This window comes from Heliangelus exortis, chromosome 11, assembly GCF_036169615.1.
Source record: "Heliangelus exortis chromosome 11, bHelExo1.hap1, whole genome shotgun sequence".
In the NCBI taxonomy this organism is placed as follows: domain Eukaryota; kingdom Metazoa; phylum Chordata; class Aves; order Apodiformes; family Trochilidae; genus Heliangelus; species Heliangelus exortis.
In genome coordinates, this window is record NC_092432.1 from 7,834,119 (window position 1) to 7,856,264 (window position 22,146).

Genomic DNA, 22,146 nt, shown 5'->3' on the forward strand with positions numbered 1-22,146 from the left:
TTCTGTTATCCATCCCTCAAAAGATGGAGAGGGCTTGGGCTGGGGCTGGCTTTTGGGAGGAAAAGGTAAAATACAAATTAACAGGTAGAAATCTCGGGGTTCTGGCATTTGTTTGCCCACCTGGCAGCAGCCAAAGTGCAGGGGCACAGCCTGCACCTCCTGGCACGTGGCCTGGGAGATTTGGGGGGAGTGCCCACGGTCCTCCATGATGCTCTGACACCTTTTCATCCCTCACTGCCCCAGGTGCATTCTGCAGGCACAGCCAAAAAGCTGGGGGAGCTCTGGCTGTGCCCTGCACCCCAGCATGGCATGGGATAACCCTGGCTGCACCCACCTTGCCTTTGGGGGCTGTGGGGAGGCTGAGGCTGCTGTTCCACAGGCAGGTCCCAGGGAAAGGCTCAGAGGAGGGTTCAGAGAGTTGCTGGTGTGGGCTGGCTCCCAGGAAGTGCAGTCAGGCTCATGTCCCCCCACACTGTGTGGGACAGGGGCTGCTTGAGAAAGAAGGAGTTCATTTAATACCAGATGGGCAGGACCACTCCCTGCTGTTCCAGTGATGCTAAAAAGTGCAAATTGAGCTGAAGAGACCCGAGGTGTGGTGTCTGGCTCTGGTCTGTGTGGGGTGGATATGTGGAGCAGGCAGGGAAGGTACAGCATGCGGGAGGAGTTGTGGAGTAGCGTCTGGCTGAGCCCCATGGTCCACGGATGCTCTACCTAGCGTATCTTCTTTTATTGCTTAAAAATCCTGCCGGAGCATGTAACCAGAAGAGAATTCATGCCTGTGTGTGAGGGTACCCAAATACACTTACAAACACACGTGTTGTACCCAAATACGCCGCAGCGCTGGGGAACACCAGCACAAGAGATGGTTACACTCCTGGCTCCCCCCGGCAGGCACTTCCACCTCCCCCCATTCCCACAGGGGAAACTCTTCCAGTGCTGGTGATGAATAATGCTGCTGTGCACAGGCTCCTCTCCTGACCCTCCTTCTGGCAGCCTCCAAATTCCCTTTCCCAGCTTTGGAGGCTTCAGTTCCAGATGGTGCCTGAGCTGGAGGCTAAGCGCCTGCTTGCCTTAAGCAAGGATAGGTGCTCCAACAGGGATTTCTCTGCATGATGAATGAGGTTGGGACCTTGCTCCAGTGGCAAAGAACACAGCCCTTTCCCTGTAAGAAGCTGAGTTAAGGTGAAGGCACTAATCCCACCTTCAAGGCTCCTCCTGGGTCTGTATTTTCCCACTGGGGAATGAGCCCACCCAAGGCTCAGGCTGTCACAGTGTGCCTGAGTGAGGGCTCCCTCCAGTCAGTCACTGAGAGGGGATGAAGGTGGTGGCTTTCACTCTGCCTTCGGCATGCTTTGGGCTGGACTTTGCCCAAGCCATGGAGGGGAGGGAAAGGAACCGATGCCACCAGGCAGGAGCAAGCATCCCTCACCTCCCAGCCCAGCTCAGTGTGTGCACGCAGCACGCAGCAGCTCCTCGGTAGCCACACACACAGGATTTTCAAGGCCAGCCTCCTAACCCTGCTAATTCCCTTGTTTTCTCCTGCCAGGACCGCTGTGTCCTTGCCAAGGGGTGGCCCCGAGCTTGCTAATTGCGTTAGCGACCTGCAGGGGGTCTCTGCATCGCCGAGGCTGTCGTTCGCTGGGGTAATTTTGGGGACTGCCATGCAGGATGGAGCAGCAGCACCCCTTTCCTATCTCCAGACAAATTATCTCAATTTTGGGTTGATTCCCCTTCTCCCAGGTTATGCTGAGACAGGGTCTCACCGGGGATCAGGGTGATCCTCAGCAGAGCTCAGTGCTTCTCCCATCACTTCTTCCCTGTCGGAAGGCACCCAAGGCACAGTATGATGAAGCTGAGCTCACCTAACGCATGCCCAGCACAAAAGTCCACATCTCAAGGCTGATATGGAGGTGCCAGAGTTGATCTGGAGGTGACAGAACTCATCCCTGCACCAGTCCCCTCCTCCCCTCCCCTCCTCACACGGGGGAAGTTCAGGGCACCCGGGAGAACCTCGGAGCATCCCTCACCTCCCGCCTCCTCATCCCCACCTCCCATCCCCAGGCCATCTGGCCACACTCATCCATGTTAAATAAACACTGGAGTCTATTATCAGGACTTGCTTCCCCCTTCCCCCCCAGACAGATGGAGGCTGAGTGCACCCGGATCCCCAGCCCGCAGCATTCATGTGTGTGAATGAGAAAATTGAATTATTTATGGCCATGCGAATAAGGCTGATGGCTGTGGAGGCCGAGTGGAAAGGACTCCATTAGGTGGCAAGTACCTGTTGTTATGGAGCTGGAGCTTCTTCCCCATGGTCCCCCTGTTTACAGCTGCATCCCTCCCTGCTCCCCATCCTGTCCTCATCCTTGCAGGTCTGGGGTGGAGAGAGGAGCTAAGCACTGGGCTGGCTGTGGTGTCCATAACCATGGGTGGTTTTGCCCTTGCACTGTGCTCCCTGCTTCCCGGGACAAACTTTGGGGTCACCCAGAATGTCCCTGCATTTCTTAGCAGACCCCCAGTGCAGCGTGGGGATGGGGTGATACTGAGGGCTCCTCAATTCCCACTGCCTCCCCAGCTCCTCTTTGACCAAAAATAAGGACTTTGTCCCGCTCGGGGTGCAGTCCCTCCCAGTTCAATGCCCCCCCTGGGTCAAGCCAGGCTCCTGAGTACCAGGAGGGGACATGGGACCCAGCATCCCCCAGCCCTGTGCTGCCACTGCACAGGGACTCCCACTCCCTTCCCTGCAGGGCTAAGAATAGACTCCAGCTCCACTCCTGGCTCTGAGTGGGCTCTGCTGGGCTCAGAGGAATAAAAAGCAGGCAAATGCTTATTTTAGTCACTGCAGTCAGCAGCTGTGACTCCGATGTACCCAAGGAGTGGCTTCACCCCATGTTTACCCTCCCACTGCTGGCAGCAGAGGCACCACCCAGACCGCTCATCCAGGCTACAGATGCCCCTGCTGTGCTTCCAGAACCAAAATCCTGGCTGGCTCCCAACCCTTCTCCAGCACACCTATCTGCTCCTCTCCTTCCCTTCCCCACATTTCTGGGGTGAATCAGGGGGATGCAGATGCTCTCACTCATCCCCATGCCTTGGGGGATGCCCTTCCCCAGCTTCCCACATGGACCACTGCTGGAGGCCAGCAGAGCCTTGCTGAGCTGCTTGGAGCTGGCATAGAGTCCAAGGCACATCCTGCTAGGATACAGGGTGTCCCTGCCACCCAAGATAAAGGCAGGCTGTGGACATCCCAGTGTCCGAGTGAGTGCCCAGAAGGCCACAGGAGCAAGGTGGCTCATGCCAGCCATGGCTCTGGGTCCAGGGCCAGGACAAGCACCAGCTCCAGGAGAGCAGCTCTGGGTCCCTCTCCCTAGCATCACCCCCGAGGTAAAATCAAGAGAAAGCTAATTGTTACCATAGTTACATGAAGTGGCCTTTCTCAGGGAGCCACGTCATCACTGCTATCACAAGGTTAAGGCAGTGGGGAGCGGTGGTGGTGGGGAAGGGGGGGAGAGATGTGTTTTCTTTGGAAAAACCATGGCAACAGCTATTTCTAAGGGAACAGCTGTGCACAGTGAGGCCATGGGGAAGGGGCTGGGGCATCTCAGTGCCAGCCATGCTCTGAAAGCAGCTTTCCATGGCAGCCTGTATCCCAAGTGTCCTTCCCACCAGTGCCAGGGCTCACTGGGTGTCTCTTTACACACCAGCAGGGTGCTGTAGGCTCCAACACACCTAGAAAAGCCACACAAGGTCACTTCCAGTTTGCTTGCCTTGTGCAACCCCTCCTGGCATGTTCCCATCAGCCAGGGAAGGGTTGGATTCTAGATGTGTGGGATGCGACTGCTTGTTTGGAGAAAATACATCAGGGAAAAACCCCAACAGAGAGCACAAAGTTAATCAATGAGTGAAATGAAGTTTGCACAACCAAAATACAAATCCTGGTGGAGATCACAAGCATGGAGTCAACACCAGCAAAGTTGGTACAGCCTGAGCTGGTGAAATGGCCTCCAGCAACTACCAAGACCACTTCTGGTGGGAGCTGCTACTCACTGGTTGGGCCCAAGGTGTGGACAAAAATGGGAAGCTCCTCTTGGGGCTGAGGAACACACATGCACCACAGGGATGTCCTGCAGGTCTAGGCAGGGCTGCCTAATCCCTGCATATACAGTAGTCTGAGGCACCTGCACCTCAGATCCAGTTTGCAATGGCCAAGTGGACCCAGTGAGAAGAAGACACCGGCCTCAGCCACAGCCTCCACCCTGGCTCCAGTTTCAACACATAGCTGGAAATTATCTCTCTTTGCAAGATAGACTCTTAATTAAAACCATTTCCCCGAAGGAAGCCAAGATGGAGAGCTTCAATTCTCAGTATTCCAGCACATTCTGGCATTCGTTTCCACAACAATTAGGGTGCAAATTAGTCATACGGAGTGCAATTCAGTGGCTGTGCTCAAGGGAGGCTCTTCAGCACACGTGCTGTCCTCTTCCAGAAAAAGAGGATGGCAAGTGCAGGCAGGGTGGCCACAGTGGGGACAGGGAAGGGGCGAGCAGGGCTCTTGCAGCACCAGGGTCTGGGTTGTGCCAGGATCCCAGGATCAGGCATGGAGAAGAGTCAGCAAGGGGGTTCAGGTTGTCCCCATGAGCTGTGTGTGCTTCTCCTTTGCCACTGGACTTTGGCATGACTCAGTGGACAGCTGGACACCAAGATGAGGCACTGGGACTAAATGCTGGAGAATCTGCAAATGGCAGCAAAATGGCAAGGGAACAAGTGGGAGGAAGAGCAAGGAGCTGAGTGCTCCCCTTCTGCAGGGTAACAGCATCCCACCTGAGGGCACATCACAGGGATGGATCAGAAGTGAGGTTTAAGGGTGGCTGACACCTCAGTTGCTGGGCCTGGAGGATCTCTTGCTCAGGTGTCAAGATGGGCAGGTGGCAGAACCTCTACTGCAGTCATGGCTCTGTGTCCATCTGCAGGCAAACCTGTCCTGGTCTGCTTCAGCCTGGTGGCAGAAACATGAGACAAGGTTCCTGAGGAGGAGGGTCTGAAGAGCAAATGCAAAGCCCCTCTGGGCAGTGGCACGGTCACCCAGGGATTGCTGTGGTTGTAGAATCCATTGAACACAACTTGCAGTGCCAGCAGTGAGGGACAGTTGGGGTTGCTGATGGATGGCAGAGCTGGTGTGTGGTGTAGCAGGCAGCTGCAGAGCTGATGGGAGAGAAGGCGTCTGAAGGCCATGGTTGGCTGCTTGCCTCTCCCCAGTGAGCCAAGGAGCAGGGTCTCACTGCAGTACCAGGCATTCCCCCTCCTTTCCTTCCTCATCCTCTTCAGAAGGGTGGGACACAGCCCTAGCACTGCAGAAGAGCTGCACAAAGCTCCATGCTGACCGTAAGAGGGTTGGGACAGGAAGGCCCCAGCTAAAATTTCCATTCCTCAGAGATCCTGATTGCAAAGCTCAGTTCCCCCTTGCTTTTGAACCCATTTTGCTGACCCCGGTGGGGCTGATGCCTTCTGCTCAATTGTGTCCTCTGCCTTCAGGGGACAACCTCAGGGTCACAAGCTTGGCATGACTTTCCCTAAATATTCCAAATTACCATCAAACTTTCTTGTTTCCCATGGGCATTGCCACCATGCCATGACCAGAAGTCTCTTTCTCCTTCTGGGCAGCCTGCTCACTGCCCACTGCCCACTCCAGCTCCTCTAAAACATCCCCAGGAGCCCTGGGAGGAGCTGCCAGCCCCTTGGCCCTGCCCTCCAACCCCCCATTAGTTCGTGGTTGTCTTAAGCACCACAATATTTGTAGCCTTATTCTTCCTAATCCTGCCTGATATAACCGTGGCTGTCCTCATTAGCCACATAATTGTCTAGCAAACACAAAACAGGCCCTGACACGGTTGAAGGAAATTGGTTTAAAAATATGAAGCTGCATTCTCAGATGTTGTTGAAGGGGGCTCTTTTGTTTATTTGTATTCACACGGCGCCCCGAGGAATAATGAGAGAGCGACTCTGCTGCAAAAATACCTATTTTTCTTAAAAATAATCTCACGAGAAGATGGGTTTGAAATGCCAGCTGGGGAAATCCAGCCCAGCCCCTGTGCTGGTGGAGGACTCCTGCGTCTCCACTTGGCCTCATCTGCTGCACCAAGGGGCTCCCAAACAGAGAGGGTGGGATCTCTCACCTGTGCCCACACTGGTGTGGTTGCCCAGGGTGAGGTTTAGCTATCCACATCTCCAGGTGATAGTGCCTGTGAATTTCAAAGGGCTTCCATCCACTCTTGACAACAGGTGACAGGGCTAAGTTATGGAGGCAGTGGTAAGAAATTTAATTAACCTGCAGTATGTTGTTTAATTTGTGCAAAGTTGCTGTGGTTACTCATCTATAAACCCTGTCCCCAGCTCTAATAATGGTAACTTGCATGGCAGCAGTGGAGAGCATCCTGGAGGTGGGCAGCCACCTTGTGCTCACCCTTGAAGGTGCCCTCAATTACTTGCAGAGTGTTCCAGTGGTTGCCTCCATCTGGTTCTTCCGTGCCATTTGAGACACATTTCTAACTCCAGCCTTTGGAACAGGCACCTGTTCTGCTTCTCCACCTGCTCTGGCCCTCAACCCCTGTCTGTGTCTTCAAAAAAACAGCCTTGAGGACCCAGCAGCGTCAATCTGTTGATTGCACTGAAGTCCAGGAGATGGGTTCAGGTCGCTGAGTTCACATGGCAGCTCTTAGGCTGCAATTATGTTCAAGGCTCTTTATTTCAGTTATTTCTTCCTGCTAATTCATGGAGCCTCTACACTGATCTTTTCTTCAAGGCTGACCTTCGTGTAGCTTCCCAGGAGAGAGCCAGACCTGTTATTTAAACCCATTCACAAACCAGCTCCCGAAGGCCAGTTGTCCATTACACAATTTTTTGAACAGCGGGAATCAGCAGGGCTGATGGTTGCCAAGCTCTTATTGTCAGTTTGGGGAAATGCGTAGGAAAAGGGATGGATGTCATCTGTTAGCATCTCTTCCCAGGTTAACCTTCCCCCAGGATCCTGGACCATGTAATAACTCCCCTGCAGATCTGCACAGAGGGGTTCTGGAGCCTGCTGTGAGTGCAGAAAGGTGATGCTGAGCATCAGCACATCCATCTCACACCAAAGCCCTGTGGTCACCCCAATACCACTATGAGAGGTCCAGACACACTCATATTTTGCAGGAACCCTCTTCTCATGAAGGGCAAAGCTTTTATCCAGGTCCCAGAAGACTCTCGGTTGTCTGAGGCTACCAAGAAGGGAATCAAGAAGCATGGACCACCTCTGGGGTCCATCAAAGCCAAACAGCCTGGAATCCTGCTGCCATGGGGTTTGCTAAAGCAGAGACCTCCAGCTCTGAGCACCCTGAGGTCCCAACACAAGAGTGCTCTGGGCAGCAGTGTATGGTAACACCAAACCCTGGCAGATCTGCAGCCTCCTCCCTGCAGCCACTTGAATTTTGAGAGGGCATCAGCCTCTCTATGTCTGGTGGGGTGCCTGGAGACCTTGGCTCACTCTCCCCTGGACACAGGCTGCTCCTCCAAACCTGTGCCAGGAGCCCAGGCAGTGCTCAGTGGCCATGCCCAGGGGCTGCCCGCTGGCCAAGACAGCATTCCTGGCAAATTGGACTCCCAGCAAACCAACCTGCACCCTCAGACAGGGTTCATAGTGGACACCCATGTGCAGGGACACAGAAACATCCTTTGAGCAGGGGCAGCTCAGCCACCAGCAGTCAGCAGGACAAACCAAGAGGATGTCCCCATGCAAAGCTTTTGGCATCCTCTCCCCTCACCACTGAGCTCCACTGCCCTTCCCCTCCAACCTGGGGGCAAAACCAGGTCCCTGGGCAGCCCAAGGGACAGGCAGTGGCCACCCAGAGGAAGAGAAGCTCAATCTGGGGTTTTCTTACTTTCTTTCTTTTTTTTTTTTTTTTTTTTTTTTTTGGTAAGGAATTAAGAAGTGGCAGCGCTAGTGAAGGGTAATTATCCCTCTGTTCCAGCTGAAATACAATTAAGGCAGCTCTCAACGAGCCCCCGGGATATTGTGGTTTACTAATTAACAAGCGGATATGCTGTGGCCCCTGTCATGGCAATTACAGCATGAGACAGGCTTCAGGAGCTCTAATTACACGTCAGCCCCCGACACACGCTGCAATACAAATTAACGAGGGCCTGGGCTGGCGACAGAGGGAATTTACCCAGCGAGAAGCTGAGCCGGGCAGTAGGGATGGGAGGGGGTGGGAGACCTGGTGTGGCTCAAATCCTGGGGATAGCAGTGCACACCACAAAGTTGGGAGGATGCAGGGAGCAAACTGAGGGTAAAATACCCCATGGTTGTAAAGAAAAAAAAACAAAAAACCAACTGAACAACCAATCGAAAAAAAACCCAACCAAAAAAACCAAACAAACAAAAAAACAAAAACAAAAACAAAACAAAACAAAAAAACCCCCCCAGCCAACCAAACGTGCATCAGAGGAAGGAGAAGGGCTTTTGCTTTGCAGAGCTGTGGTCTGATGAGATGAGTGGCATTTGGGCTGGCTGCAATGAATTGCAAGTATTGCATCCTCCACCTTTAATTCTCAGACCAATAAAGCTGCCGTTAAGAAAAGAAGTCAGGTGGGAAATACCCAACAGGGTTTTGACTGCTGACAAATAACTAACAGGGCTCTCAGAGCCAAGAGGAAATTTTTTTTGACATTTTTTTGTTGTTGCTGGGAAAAGTTACACATCTTCAGGTTGAGTTCAACTAACAGCTTTGGCCAGGTTTGGGGGACAGAAAAAAAAAAAAAAAAGCAATCAGGATTTTTGTAAATGCAGCTTTGACACCTTGCAGTTAAAAAAAGCTGTTTTCTTTCAAAAGGTACTAAAAATATGTAATTAAACCAAAATTCAGACCGCACACCTAATGAGGACATTTTGTTTCTGGCAAAATGAAACTCTTATTTGTCAGCTTTGCTCGTAGGTGTGTCAGATTTTTGCTGTGACATCAGTGTGCCCTTTGAATGTGTGGTTCCTGCCACTGCCTGGGTGGGATGGTGGGGAGGTGACACGGTGGATGACTTGGGCTTTGATCACCACCATCACTCTCAAATGCTGCTGGAGACAGGGTGGGTCTAGGGCAGAGAGCAGGGTTTGGGGAGGGTGAAGCAAAGCCCCCAGATTTTGGGGCTCCCTCCAGCATCCCACAGGTGTGAGGTCAGCAGAGCTCGGGGGCAGCCCTTGCAGAGGAGGGGGTCTCACATGTGGGGGGGGTGCAGCAGCAGGTCCCTTGTTTGCTGCCAGCTGTGACAAAAGGGTGAGACATGGCCTGTGAGAGGGGTTCAGATTAATCCCCTCCAGGTGTACTGTCCCCACATGCTGTGGAAAGGAGACCCTGCCCAGTCCCTGCTGCACACACCTCCTCCCAAAATAGATCTCATTAATCATCACAATTAACACAAGGTGGACCCTCTCTTCTCCTCCTTGCCCCAGCCAGAGCTGTACATAAAAATAACTGTTTATTACACAGCAGGCAGAGCCTGGCTTATCACTGCAGACGGGAAATTGCTGGGCAGAAACCACACATTTCACTTTTAATAAGTTTGGCAATAAAATGTCTTGTCAAATGAGGCCACGACAGTGTGATAATGAAGCTTCCGCGTGGCTCATAATTGCTTAGTGCTCTCCTGGGGGGGAGCCAGAAAACGGGGAGCAAGGGGGCAGCTGTATGGCAGCAGCATCTGCCCTCGCCTCCCGCTCTGGGGACATCCCTCATCCCCAGAGCCCCAGCATCCACCAGGATGTGGTTGAGGAGGTCTCTCCATGTTGGAGGGATATGGATAATTCCTATGGAGTGGCACAAGGAGGTGTCAAAGGAAGAGGGAGGCTGCTGGTGTTTTTCTGCCTTCCAAGGAAGACTTTTCAGCACCAAATAGTATTGGAGGCTGGGCAGGTGATGTTGCTCCCAGTCCATGCCTGTCCTTGGCCAGGAGGGGTATGGGCTCCAGGAGATTTTGCACGAGTTGCCCCGGGATGAGGAACTCAAAAGAGCAGCTACGGCTGAAGGGTGTACAGCAGGAATGAGGAAAGCACTCACTGAGCAAAATCTTACAGAGTCTCATTTCTTCACAAAGGTCCTCACTGACAGGTGCTGCAGAACAAAGGGTTTCTGCAGCCAGGGTTAACATCCACAGACTTCTTGCTTTCCTGCCCTTCAGGTTTAGGTTGGTTGAGCACAAGTCTGAAACATGTGCCATGTTGCAGCCCTGCTTTGCTGAGCACAGGAGCCCAGGACTGGCCAAGCTTTGGAGGATGAATTGTTTTGCCCTTTTCAGAGGTCACTGAGGCATGGCAAAGGAGCCTTCCAAAGAGATCCTTCTGTGCTACCAAGTAAGAGGGCTGGAGCACTCCAAGAACCATCACAGCAAAAGCCAGGGAGCACTGTGGTTCTGGTGTCCTCATGCTGGTGACCTCAGACCAGCAGCTGGTGACATCTGCAGCAAGACACCACTGGCCACCCAAGCTAGTCCCTTACAGCACAGGATGGTGGTGATGCTTGCAGGTGTTCCCTTCATAACAAGACTTCCTTTAGAGAAAGGAAACCAGGTCCAGCAAGGCATTGGTCACTTGGTCACTGCCCTGACCTTCTTCTCTAGCTCCCCACCTTCTATTTGACCTAGATGGTGGGGGACACAAATCAGCCCTTGCTGCAAGCCTGTTCAGTGATGGGGGCAGCTCGAGGGAGCCCTGTTGGGGTGCCCCAATCCATGGGTGGGCAACAGGGATGTATCATGCAGGCAGCAAAGCCCAGGATGGCGACATGGTCCCTCAACACCCAAGGAGGTGAAGCAGTGTTCTTGCTGTCTTATCCAACTTACCCCTGAGCTCCTCATTCCCTCCAGTCATCCCCTATGGCAGGAAGGGGAGGGACAGAGAGGTCCCGGGGTGCAGCCAGCCCTGCAGAGAGAGGCGCCAGCTGTGGCATCACAGAATGGACAGAATGAGTCGTGCCCAGGCTGGGACTGGGAAATGAGGTGGTTTAGAGTCACAGCAGGAATATGCTGGTGCTGATAGGGACTGCTGGCTGCCAGCGTGCTCCTGGGCGGATGGGAGGCTTCGATCGCCTGCGGTGCTGCTCCTGGGGAGTTTACCTGGAATTACTGATCCGCATTCATAAACATGATCACGTTAATTGGCTGCCATGGCCGCAGCCACCGTCTCATCCCAGCACTGGGACTTCATCTCCCTTTCCACCCCAAATGTCAAGATGTGCTTCCATCTGCTTGGCTAAGTGGCTGAGGACAGAGAAGCAGCTGGAGAAAGGAAAGAGGTAGAGGATGGGCAAGTCCTTGAGCCTGGAGCTGGTGACGGACACCCAGGACCACCACCTCTGCTTTGCAAAGTGATGCCTTGAAAAGAAACCACTGGCAAGCAGACCATGAGCTCTGCAGGAAGCCCCAGTTCACCTGGGGATGAACACCTGGACAGAAGACCAGCTTTTCTTGCAGGGGCCATGCCCAGGTGACAGAAGAGGGACCAGCTCCCAGCCGGGGACAGAGCCACCCAGGCTGCTGAGCCTGAGATCAGGGCTCGTGCTCCTCTCGCCTGGAGCAGAGCCAATCACTTCTAGTAAATTATTCATCCGACAAATTTAGCCTGTTATTCTAATCATGCTCTACCCAGAGTTTTACAGATTTCGTTATTATCTCAAATTGTGCAAACACTGCAGAAACCTCTCCTGGGCTCTGGCACACTCTGCCTTCATCTCAGCTCATCTGCCACATCCAAAATAGGGTTTCTAACATCTGGTGCCAAATCCTTCATGCCTAGCAAGGCCATGGGACCTTGTGGAGATGAGAAGCATCCCTGAGAGGCTCAAGGTTTCTTCCAAAGTGAAAACCATCTCCTGAAAAATCAGAGGTCAGTGGGATCAGAGGCCACGGTACACAGATGGACTCATTTAAACCTACTTGGACTTTTTTCCACCTCCACCCTTGCATCTGGCATAGAGATGAAAAATGACACCACTGTTCCCAGGCTACCATGGCCATGGGAAACCAGAAAAGGCTTTTCCCTTTCCCCCCACGTGCTCATGATTTCTCCTGTCAAGGTTTCTCTGAAAGCAGGAGGATACAGGTAAAATTTCACAGTGCTGAGGGGAATCACACGCCTCTTGCAAAATAGACAACCTGGGAAACCAACATCACTGAACAAGGACATGGGAAAATGGGTGGGTTTGTTATGGACAAGCCAAGACTTATCAGACCCAACAGTACAACAGCAACATATCCAAGGAGAAGCTGTTAACCTTGTTCACCAGTAAGCACAAAACAGCTGAGGTGCCTGGATGTCCCATCCCATGGTCAGCAGAAAAGCAGCTGGAGATGCCACCTTCTCACCCACCTGGATCTGGCATAGGAATGGCATCAACACCACCAGTCTGTCTCTCACACTGGAGCTTGAGTTTGCTGCTTCTTGCACTATGCTACTCCACTCACATCCTAATTAGGGGAAGAAAAACAGGGCAAATAGCCCCTGTGGGCCCCAAATGAACCACTTCCAAGAGCTGTGCTGCACAGTTTCACCAGAAATAACACAAACAAGTAGAAATTTATACTTAAAGACCTGTCAGGCCTCCCTAGCAAGTTACTGTGGGACACTTGAACTACTCTCATTATGAAAGTTAATTATGTAAAGTTAATTAGCAGAACATCAGGGATAGATGTAAATCACAGAGCAACAGATTTAAGGAAGTTTACTAGCCAGAAGAAAAACATAGAAGAAATAGAAATAAATCGCAGGGTTTTTTGGTTTTTTTTTTTTTCCTGATGAGGTTAAAGCAGATGAAAAATGCTCATCCTGCTTCCCCATGAGACCCTGGTTGGCAGGGCAAGGGGATGCTCTGCAGAATGAGGCCAAACACGGTGCCTGGTTCCCTCTGGAAGACTAGTGATTTTGTTGTTGTTTGGCTCATCCCACCACAACAAGTCACAGTCTGCCCTAGGGCGCGTGGCCTCTCCAGCGACACCAAAGGCTCTGGGACAAGCTGGTGGCCGGGGCTGCCAAAATCTCCACTTCTGACCACCTCGGACGTTGTTTTTGTGAATGTCAGGAGTGAAGCAACGAGAGGTCGGTCTGAAACCCCCCCTTGCACCCATGCCACCACTCCCCCACAACCCTGGGGAGCACCTGGAGGATGCAAACCCCTTTCTTCAGTGCTTCAACCCACTTTGTAGGAGCAAAGCTTTCCCAAGGGTCCTGGGGGAAGCAGGGTTGCCCAGAGGGTCACCACCAAACAAACAGAAAAACCACAGCACGTTAGGGCAGGCATAGCCTGCCGTGTATCCTTACTACAAACCCACCACCTAGAGAGGTCCGATCCCTCTGAGGTGGGAGAGGCTGGAAAAGTCACGATCAGAAGCTCCTCCCTTTTCTTTCCTCCCTCCGTTTCCTTCCTTCCTCCCTCCGCGCTACAACCGGGGTCCCTTTATAGCGGGCCCGGCATCGCCCCCTTTTATGCAAATAATTTGCACCGCTCAGCCAATGAGCAGGCAGGGGGCGTGGCCACGGCTGGACTTGCCCGGGCATGTGAGCGTGGCGGCTTCCGGGCGGGACACGTGGGAGCGGCGGTGACTCCGGGCGGTGGGTACCGGGGTTGGGGGAAACCAGGGGTCTGAGGGGAGCAATGGAGCGGGCAGGGGGCTGAGGGTCGGGTAATGAGGCGGGCAGGGGGCTGGGGTCGGAAAATGAGGCGGGCAGGGGGCTGGGGTCGGCAGTGAGGGCCCGCGTTCTGGGCGGACAAGGCCCTAAGGGGTACGCAGTGGGAGGGAGGGGGGGGGGGGGAGGGAGGGCAGGGCAGGGGACTACGGAGCGGTGAGGGGGTGAGAGGCTGAGAATGAGGCAGGAGGGGACTGAGTGAGGGCGTGGGGACAACCTGTCAGTGTCCCCCCTCCCGCTGCCCGGCCGCTCCTGCCTGTGCTGCCCACAGCGGGGTAGGGGAGGGGGGGGGCACACACTGGGACTCAGGGGTTTCCCGTGGGGTGTGTGCCCCTTTGGCTGCGTGGCACTCATTCCCCCCTTCTGTCCGCTCCAGCAGGGATGCCTCCCGGCAAAGGGCAGATGACTCCGCTGCTGCCCACCCCAGAGGACACCGTGTCCACCTCCCAGGGCACCGATGGCCCTGCCGCGGGGGGCGGTGCTCAGGCCCCCAGCACTAAGAAGAAAAGCCGCAAGCACCAGAGGTTCATGGAGCGACGGGCACTGCTGGAGCAGAAGGGGCTGCTGGGCCGGCGCCTGGGTAGCTGGGCCACCGGGGCAGGGCCAGAGGCACGCAGCACGCTGACCAAGGCAGATGGCACCACAGCACCACGCTGCAGGAAGGTCCCCAAACCCAAACAGGTTGTCACCCCATCCCTGTCCCCATCCGCCTCTCCAGACAGCATCGCGAGGCATCACTCCATGCTGCTGTCCCAGGGGAATGGCAGCTCCAAGGGGATGAGGAAGTCCCCACCACTCCTGCCCCCAGGCAAGTATGTGGCCATCGACTGTGAGATGGTGGGCACGGGTCCTCAGGGCAGGCTGAGCGAGCTGGCACGCTGCTCCGTGGTGAACTATGAGGGGGATGTCATTTATGACAAGTACGTTCAGCCTGAGCTCCCCATCGTGGACTACCGGACACGCTGGAGTGGCATCACCAAGCAGCACATGAAGAATGCCATTCCCTTCAAGACTGCCCAGGCAGAGGTGAGGAAAAAGAGAGAAATTATAAAAAAATAAGAATGTTATGTTACCTGCTGGCTACAGATGGGGATATTTAGTGGCCTGTGCTGAGCTGCTCCAAGGCAGAGACACAAGGACAGGCAGGGAGTGACCAAAGCCATGCCAGTGGGTTGTGCAGTTTACTTGCTACTGTTCCATTCAGGGAACATAAGCTAAAACTGAAAGAACTGAATTTGAACACAGAATAGCTTATTTATTCTTAATTGGTGGGGTTTTTTTGGGCACCACATGTCTCATGCTTTCTGACGCTTCCAGATCCTGAAGATCTTGAAAGACAAGATTGTGGTAGGACACGCCATCCACAATGACTTCCAAGCCCTGAAGTACTTCCACCCTAAAGAGAGGACCCGAGACACCAGCCGGATCCCTGTGCTGAACCAGAAGGCCAGGCTGCCTGGCAGGGCCAGTGTTTCACTCAAGAGCTTGGCCAGGCACTTGCTTCAGAAAAAGATCCAGGTAAGGATCAAGGTAGAAGCCTTGAGACAGGGAGCGGTTCCTGGGCTTGCTATGAGCTTGTGTGTCCACCCATCTCTGTGGGAGCTTTCTGTGAGGTGGAGATGAACCTTGTTCATCCTGTGCTCACGGCTGTGATCAAACTGGGGGAGCCCAGGACCTCCCAAACTGACTATTAAGCATCTCAGTGAAGAAGGGATGAGACCTGTGTCCTCCACAAAGCGTTCAGGAGATGCCTGCATCTCCTTGGCCACATCAAATCATTGCTATCTCCAAACCCCCCAGCATATGTGTCCTTCCCAGCAAGCAGACAACATGACCTGTGGAATTTTTGCCACCCCCTTTATCTGATGAGTCTTTTCCCCCTTTGCTCAGGTCAGCTGCAAGGGGCACTCATCGGTGGAGGATGCTCAGACGGCAATGGAGCTGTACAGACTGGTGGAGGTGCAGTGGGAGACAGAGCTGGCACATAGCCTACCCCCCCACCCCCCCAGCCCTGTCACAGACCCCACTGCAGACAGCAGACAGTACCTGGATGACCAGTACTGGCCCACAGACCTGATGGCAAGCTACCTGTGATGGGAGACAGCATCTCCTCCACATGTTTTGGGCTGTCCTGGTGCCTTCAGCTATTAAAAGTGGAGGTGGCTGCTGTCCTCCTTCCGCGGGACTTGTGCCCCATGGGCTCTGCCTCGTCCCCAGCCCCGCTGTGGGCTGCAGTGCAAAGGAAGTCTGACACCCCCAGCCCTGCTTGGGGATGGAGAAGTGGTGACCCTTGAACAGTGGTAATGTCCTGAAAAGAAATAAGCACTGAACACAGCTTCACCATGTTCATGTGTCACTTGGTGCTCAGGGACAAGCAGGGTCCTGGTGTCAGACTGGAGAAGCTCCCATGGGCATTCCATACCCATGGTGGGGAGTTTGGGCACCTCCTTTGCCCTCTGTGAAGGGAGTGCCCTCACGCTGGGCAGGTGGCAAGGACTGAAGTCTTACTGATGGTCAAAGGCTGCGAACCCTCTGTGGCCAGTTAAACAACCAGTTCCCTTCTTGATTTCTTTGCACAGTGAAGCTCAAAAAGAAAATCTCAGTCTAATCGATGCCCAGCCTGGATAAGTGTGTAGGATGCACTTAGCTTTAAATTGACTATTCACATAATTGTCCAATTCTGCATTAAAAATTGTTCTTGCTAAACCCATCTGTATGTGCTGCTTGATCTGATCTGTCTGCTCCCCAGGAGGGAGGTGGCGGGGAGGAGGTTGCCAAGGGGCTGGCCTTGTACCTGGCATGGCACAGGGCTTTAAAGCCTGCTGCAGCCAGAGAAGGTGCTTTGAGTGGCCCAATGGTGGCTGGAGTAAGCAGTTCCCTGGAGTATGGGCAGGCCCCCTTTGCTCTGGGGACATTTCTGTGAAGGTGGGAAGGGTGACATGGGGATGGGGTCATCATCACTTGCAGCAGCTCTGCTCATGTGGCTGCACAGATGGATCTGGCTGGATGTGGACACCAGAGTGGGATTTGGGGCGGGACATAGGGAATTGCACCTTAAGGAGCTAACAGCCACAATTATAGAAAAGTGCTATTTTTCTGCTGAGTACTTCAAGGCTGAGGCTGCCCAGGTGTACCCCAGTCCCACTTACCTAGGGGTAAGTTAGATGGGAGGGGATTCTTGGAGGGCTGCCAGCACCCTGGGGGCTTTCAGGAACCTGGCTGCTCCTGGATGGTGCTGAAATGGAGCTCAAGTCCTGCAGCTGAGCTCGATGGGTTCCAGACCTGTGAGAGCTCATCCCAGCCCTGGGAAGATGCGTGAGAGCTCATCCCAGCCCTGGGAAGCAGCCAAGGCATCGGGTGACGCAGGCACACCTGACGCACACAGCAGTGCCATTACCAGACATTTCATCTTGTACTTCCCATCTTAACTCCTCCCTGCCCAGCAGAGGAAGCCAGGGACAGCCCAGAAATGCTTCAAAACTCATCAGACGTCTCTAAAGAGATCTGCCTGCCCAGTGGCCCAAGCACAACCATCTGCTGACAGAAATAATAACTGGGATCAGAGGCAAGGCACTCTGCACCAGGCTTGGTAGGAAACATGACCCCACAGAGAGTCGTTCAACTCCTGCTTGTACCAGTTTGTCCCCAGCATGTTCCTGATGCAGTGAGCTGTAAACCAGCCAGCAGCACCCTCCATGTGAGCCTCAGGGTGCAGCCATGCAGTGTCAGCAGGACCTGGTGGGGGTTGGGAGGGACCTGAACCCAACGGGGGTACCACTCCAGGGAGGGGGTGTAGAGGAGCACTGGTGGTGTAGGTTTTTCTCTGTTTCCTCCTCTGCTGTTTCCACTTCACCCAGGGTGACAGGGGGGAAGGAAAGCTGGAGGAGAGGTCAGAAAACACACTATCAGAAGATGCTGGCATCCCAAAGCTGATACAGCAGTGCAGTCAGTCTTCTGCTCCTGGGAAAGCAGACCCAGAGGAAGGGCACAGCAGGGAGATGCTTTGCTCATGGTCATATAACCTGGCTCACACAACTGCACCCCCTTAGGGGTTCATGGGAAGCCTGCATGAGGCATACCCTGGCTCCTGGGTTGTTTGTCCACCTGAGTCCCCTCCTTTTTGCTCCCCCAGTCCACTCTCTCTCACTCACCACTTTACAGATCTGACTTTCCCTAATCCAGGCAATGGCTCGGGTGTGTGGAGGTGAGGCTGGAAAAAACTGCAGAAGGAAGTGGAAGACCACAAGGTGTTATCAGCCCATGACTCAGCCTTCCGTCCTATCAACCAGTAGCGAAAGGACAGCCTAATTAAGGGAAAAAAAAAAAAAAAAAAAGTCCCATTTCTGAAGTCTTGACCATTCAAACGTTTCAGTGAGACCCTTCTCCGAAAGTAAACCTGGGCTGGGCTCCAGGTAAGGGAGAGATTTCTCAAGGCCTTCATCCCCTCTGGCCCAGGGCAACTTTTTCCCTGTCTGTCCACAGCTGTAGCTCCCCAGCCTGCCTGCACAGCTGCTGAGCACCCTCCTGACACTACAGCCCCAGGGCTGCACAGTGGCAAAGGTGCTGGGTAAGTCCCTGGCTGCCTCCAGGACCTTGTCCCCATAATCACCACACTAATTTAGCCCTCCTGCTGAAATACCCCCCAAATTTGAAAGCAGCAACATGGCCCAAGGCTGGCTGCCCTTCAGCGCTCACATGTCCTGCAAGCTTTGTTGCTGTGTTGTGATCTCCAGCTCTTGGGGAAGCTGAGAAGTAAATTTGGGAGGTCAATCCCCATTTACAGCAGCTTTGAAAAGCTGGGGAAAAAAAAGCCTCACCTTACTCTCTGCAGCCTTCAAGGGTCCCAAGGCAGGGTTGCTGAAGAACAAACCCACTTGTGGTGATATATATGGTAGCAACCAGCTTGCTGAGGAGCAAACCCCACCACGGACAACAGATGTGATAGCAACAAACTCCCTACCAAGGAAGCAATGTTTCCTCTGAGTAATCTGGATGGTAACTTTTATCCTGTTTGGACCTGGTGAACCCATGAAGAGCTAATCAGGATTTTCACAGGTGTTTGTGAATATTCACCTCCATGCCAGGGAGCTGCTATGGCTGAGGCCAGCCAAGCTCTGCTGGTTCCTCATCCAAGCAGCCCACTGGTGCTCTTGCTGGGAGGGTGAGCACCATTACACAGGCTGAGCATCTTTAGGCAGGTGAAGGAGAGCTGGGCTGGCTCACCATTTAAGCTAAATTTCTTAGTAATTGAAGAATCTGCAGAAAACTCAGCCTGTTGTCTCAACGACCCTGAACAATGATTAACTCAGACACACAAATCCAGCAATGGGCTTTTTTATCAAAGGGAAAACATTGGCAAATTAGTTTTTTCCAGCCAGCTGTGAGAGCAGGTAACTGATAAGCCCCTCATTGGAGTGGGGCTGCACCAATGGGAGCCGGTGGAAACGGCTTTTACTTCTGTCTAGCAACAGCTCCTCCTTGAGCTGCAGACACCAATTCAATGCTTCTAGTGAGCTCCCCCCTTCCTGCCCTTCTGCTTCACAGAGGTTTCCATGGGGGACAATCAGAAACTGAGTTCTGTATGGATTGTCCATGGTTTTCTGCACATTCCAGTGACTATTCCTAACCTGCATGGCAAGAGCTTTGCAGCTGTGAAAGAAGGTGCTTGTCCCTATCTCGGTCACATCACGGGGCTCTGCTTTTGCTAGGTTGGTTTCAGACACCCATAGGGTGCTTGCAATATCCCTTTTGCAATACAGCAGCTGTACCAGGAGACCCTGTGCCAGGGATGTTGTCTGACCCTCCTGTCCTACATCACCAGCACCTGGCCATGGTCCAGATCCTCTCCCAGGAGCTGTTGGCCATGGGGACCATGGCTAGGAAAGGCATCCAACACCTGGTTTGCTTTCATGCTGGCTCTATGACAGCATAGGTGGCTGAAGTGCTACATAAAACCCTGCATGTCTCAGGGTGGACCAGTGCCAGCACCTAATAACAGCCTGGAGCAAGCCCCTAATTTAGGATGGTATGTCCCCTGTCTGTGGGGACACAGAGAGATGGTTTTCCCCATTTTCAGGCAGAGACCAGAGATTTTACTTCAGTGACTTTTCCAGAGACCAAACCTGTCACAGCAGAGGGAGGAACTGGCCTCCTTGTGCCTCTGCCCCATCTGTGCCCCCCAACCAACACCGTCCCTCTCCTCTCTGCTCTGAGCATGGATTACTAGGGAGAAAACTCACAGCCAGCTGTAAATTAAAATCTCAGGAGCCTTAATAACCTGTTTGGCCAGAAGGAGCAAAGAGGTGTGATGTGGAAATGAACAGGTACACCTGGCAGCCGTTCAGTGCTTCAGCTGCAGGGGGGTGTGTGCATATGTGTGTGTGTGCACATGTGTGTGTGTGTGCACATGTGTGTGTGCATGTGTGTGTGTGTGCGCATGTGCTTGTGCGCATGTGCTTGTGCACATGTGTGTGCATGTGTATGTGCATGTATGTGCATGTGTACACACACGTGTGTGCATATGTGCGTGTGCACGTGTGCACACATGTATGTGTGCACATGTGTGTGTGTGTGTGTGTGTGTGTGTGTGTGTGTGTGTGTGCAAGCCACCACCACAGCCTCCTGGATTGGTTGCAAAACCCCTTCCCAACCAGCGCTGGGGCCCAGGGTGGCCTAGCAACAGCCTTTCCCTAATGAAAAGCAAGTCACTTAAACCATCGTGACTGTCTGCAGATGAGAGGAAAAGGCACCGCGATTCCCGGCTCGGCCCATCCTCCCCAGGGAGCCGGCCCCAAGAGGGCTGCACAGCCTGTGCCGGATGGGCTGGGGTGGGTACCCCTGGGTCCCTGTGCCGTAGGTGAGTTGGGTGCAGAGTGAGGGTTTGATGAAGGCAGAACACGAAGTCCCCAGAGAGAAACCCTGAGCTGTGGCTCCATTCCTCTGGGTGGGCAGCTTGGGTTTCAGGGTCACCCTCAGCAGGGCAAGGGGACCCCTGTCACAGGCACTCCACAGCCCTGCACCCATGGGAGAAGCTGGGGTGCCAAGTGGCTGCTGAAAATGCCGGGTTTAGGGCAAGGGAGGTTTATGGGGTGCAGTGCTGAGGGCATGTGGGGTGGCACCCAGCACCACTGGATCCTGGAGGAGCTGAGGGTTGGTCATCACGGTGGTCTTGTTCAGAGATATCACTTTCCCTTGTCCCTGCCCTGGCTTTCCTCCAACATCTGCCCAGAGAAAGGAGTTTCCTCCATGCCCAAGCACTGCATCATCCCAGGGAGCTTTGAGCTCAGGACCAGACTTGTTGCAATAGAATTAATTCTTTATTAATTTTATTCTTTTCTTTCCCATACAAAAAAACAAAATATCATCATTCCAATGCCACCTGACCAGGGCAGAGCAGTAAGTATGGTATTCCCCAGGCCAACATCTCTTCTGCAATGGGGCATGGTGAAGGCTCTTTGGCGGTTCCTGACAGAAAATTAAAAAAAAAAAAACAACTGGAGTATGGGGAAAGCACAAAACATGACTCTTCACAGCTCGGGACTGATTCCCTGGGGATCCTCCCCAGGGTTTTCATTCCTTTTCTCCCGGTTCCAGGTTTTTGCAGCCCCGCTGTGCACTAGATGGTGCCCGCGGGCTGCTGGATCCTGCGTTATCCCTGCAGGCTGGGGATGGGACGGGACCCGGCTCTGTCCCGGATTCCCAGGGTGTATTTCAGGCAGCACAAAAAGAGTGTGATAGCCACTTACATGGCTCAATTAACTCCCTGCGTGTTTTGGGGGCTTGGGGTCTGGGTCCAGTAACACACTGCCAAACACTGTCCTATTTTCTGTATCCCGGGTCTATCCAAATTCCTCAATGTTTTATATTTCTACCACTGTGAAGGTAGTTTACATGCTCCAAAAACAGGAGAGAAGCAGGATGGGCAAAGAGACAATGCCACAGTGAATACATTTGAGTAAAATAGCAGCTAACCACCCACAACCTTCACCAAAAACCCACGTGCAGCTGTAGTTCTGCAGCTCCAGTGCAGGGGGTAAAGAGGAGGAAGACAAGCTAAGACACAATAGTGTTACCAGAAGGATATTAATTCATTTAAAATTATAAATCAATAGGCATGGAGCAGCATTAGCTGTCTCCTGGTGGGCAGAGCAAGGGAAATTGATGAGGAATGGGTTTGAGGGGAGGGAGTTTTGCCTTTGGGCTTGCTTCTAAATGTATCCCCCATCTCAGGTCACTCCTGCCTTCCCCAAGGGATCCCCTTCACCTCCTGTGCATTGCAATTGCTGCAGTAGGAACCTGTGGGCTCCACCAAGGGACCTCACCCTCTCACCAGGAGTCAGCACCAGGAATGAAGTTAGGGAACAAACAGATTGCCAGCCCCCAGCCCCCGGGTTGTCTTCTCAGGCAGGATCAGGATCAGTTCTGGCTGCCTGCCTCTCCCAAGGCTG

The 22,146-nt window shown here is 53.4% G+C and overlaps 1 protein-coding gene across 2 annotated transcripts; it reads left to right on the forward strand.

Moving 5' to 3' along the window:
• The first annotated feature begins 13,542 nt into the window (after nucleotides 1–13,542).
• AEN (apoptosis enhancing nuclease) lies at nucleotides 13,543–16,409 on the forward strand. 2 transcript variants are annotated; one of them, XM_071754314.1, is made up of 4 exons: nucleotides 13,543–13,624; nucleotides 14,076–14,725; nucleotides 15,017–15,217; nucleotides 15,590–16,409. In XM_071754314.1, exons 2-4 carry the CDS (start codon nucleotides 14,081–14,083, stop codon nucleotides 15,791–15,793), a joined length of 1,050 nt encoding a protein of 349 aa, XP_071610415.1. In that variant the 5' UTR covers nucleotides 13,543–13,624; nucleotides 14,076–14,080; the 3' UTR covers nucleotides 15,794–16,409. The 2 variants fall into 2 exon arrangements, with proteins under 2 accessions (XP_071610415.1, XP_071610416.1); XM_071754315.1 differs by having other exon boundaries at nucleotides 13,546–13,624; nucleotides 14,079–14,725.
• Nucleotides 16,410–22,146: the final 5,737 nt, after the last annotated feature.